Source organism: Myotis brandtii, unplaced genomic scaffold (genome assembly GCF_000412655.1).
Source record: "Myotis brandtii unplaced genomic scaffold, ASM41265v1 scaffold157, whole genome shotgun sequence".
NCBI classification, from domain to species: Eukaryota; Metazoa; Chordata; class Mammalia; order Chiroptera; family Vespertilionidae; genus Myotis; species Myotis brandtii.
In genome coordinates, this window is record NW_005355708.1 from 116,444 (window position 1) to 117,105 (window position 662).

General features: G+C 66.8%; 1 protein-coding gene across 1 annotated transcript in view; it reads right to left on the bottom strand.

Annotated features, from left to right (window-relative positions):
* GPR142 (G protein-coupled receptor 142) overlaps nt 1–662 on the bottom strand; it is a gene marked incomplete at its 5' end in the record, with an annotated part of 3,019 nt that overhangs the window by 822 nt on the left and 1,535 nt on the right. The window contains one exon of the mRNA XM_014536202.1: nt 6–377. Coding sequence (XP_014391688.1) covers nt 6–377 — 372 coding nt within the window. The remainder of the gene's footprint in view (nt 1–5; nt 378–662) is intronic.

Consider the following 662-nt stretch of genomic DNA (forward strand, 5'->3'; position numbering starts at 1 on the left):
AATGCCGCCAGGGATGAAGTAGACGGTGAGGCAGTGGGCCCACTTGAGGGCCTCGTCCAGCGTGCTGGGGGGGCCCGGGTCCCTCCACACATCCAGCCACCAGTAGAAGGGGATGCCCGTCAGCAGGGCGGCACCCAGGACGATGGAGATGTCCCGGCGGGCCCGGCCCGTGGCGGCAAACTCGAGGATGTTCACGGTGTGCGCCACCGAGCGGGGCAAATCCCGGGCCAGCACGGCGCCCTGCAGGAGGAAGCCCACGAACACGATGACCACCTGGGTGACGATGTCCGAGGCCGTGAGCGCCAGCAGGTAGTAGTACACCGGCTTCCTGGTCCTGGCGGCGAGGCGGGCCAGGGCCACTGTGGTCAGGAGGTTGACTGATGGCAGCCGCGGTCACAGAGGGGAGAGGTCAGAGGCGTTAGAGGGGCCGCGCGGACCTTGCTTCCCAAGGTGCTGTCACCGCGCCTCCCCCCCTGCTTGTTCTGGCTTCTTTTCCTCTTTCCAGACTCTTCTGAAAACTCATTTTGTCAGGAGGCTGACCAGGTCAGCCCTGCCCTGTCCACCCACACTCTGCCCCCCTCCGCCCCCGCCCCCGGCCAGTGACTTCACCCTGGGGCAGGCAGGCACGGGTAGTTCCCAAGGCCTGGCCCATCTCTCCCTTC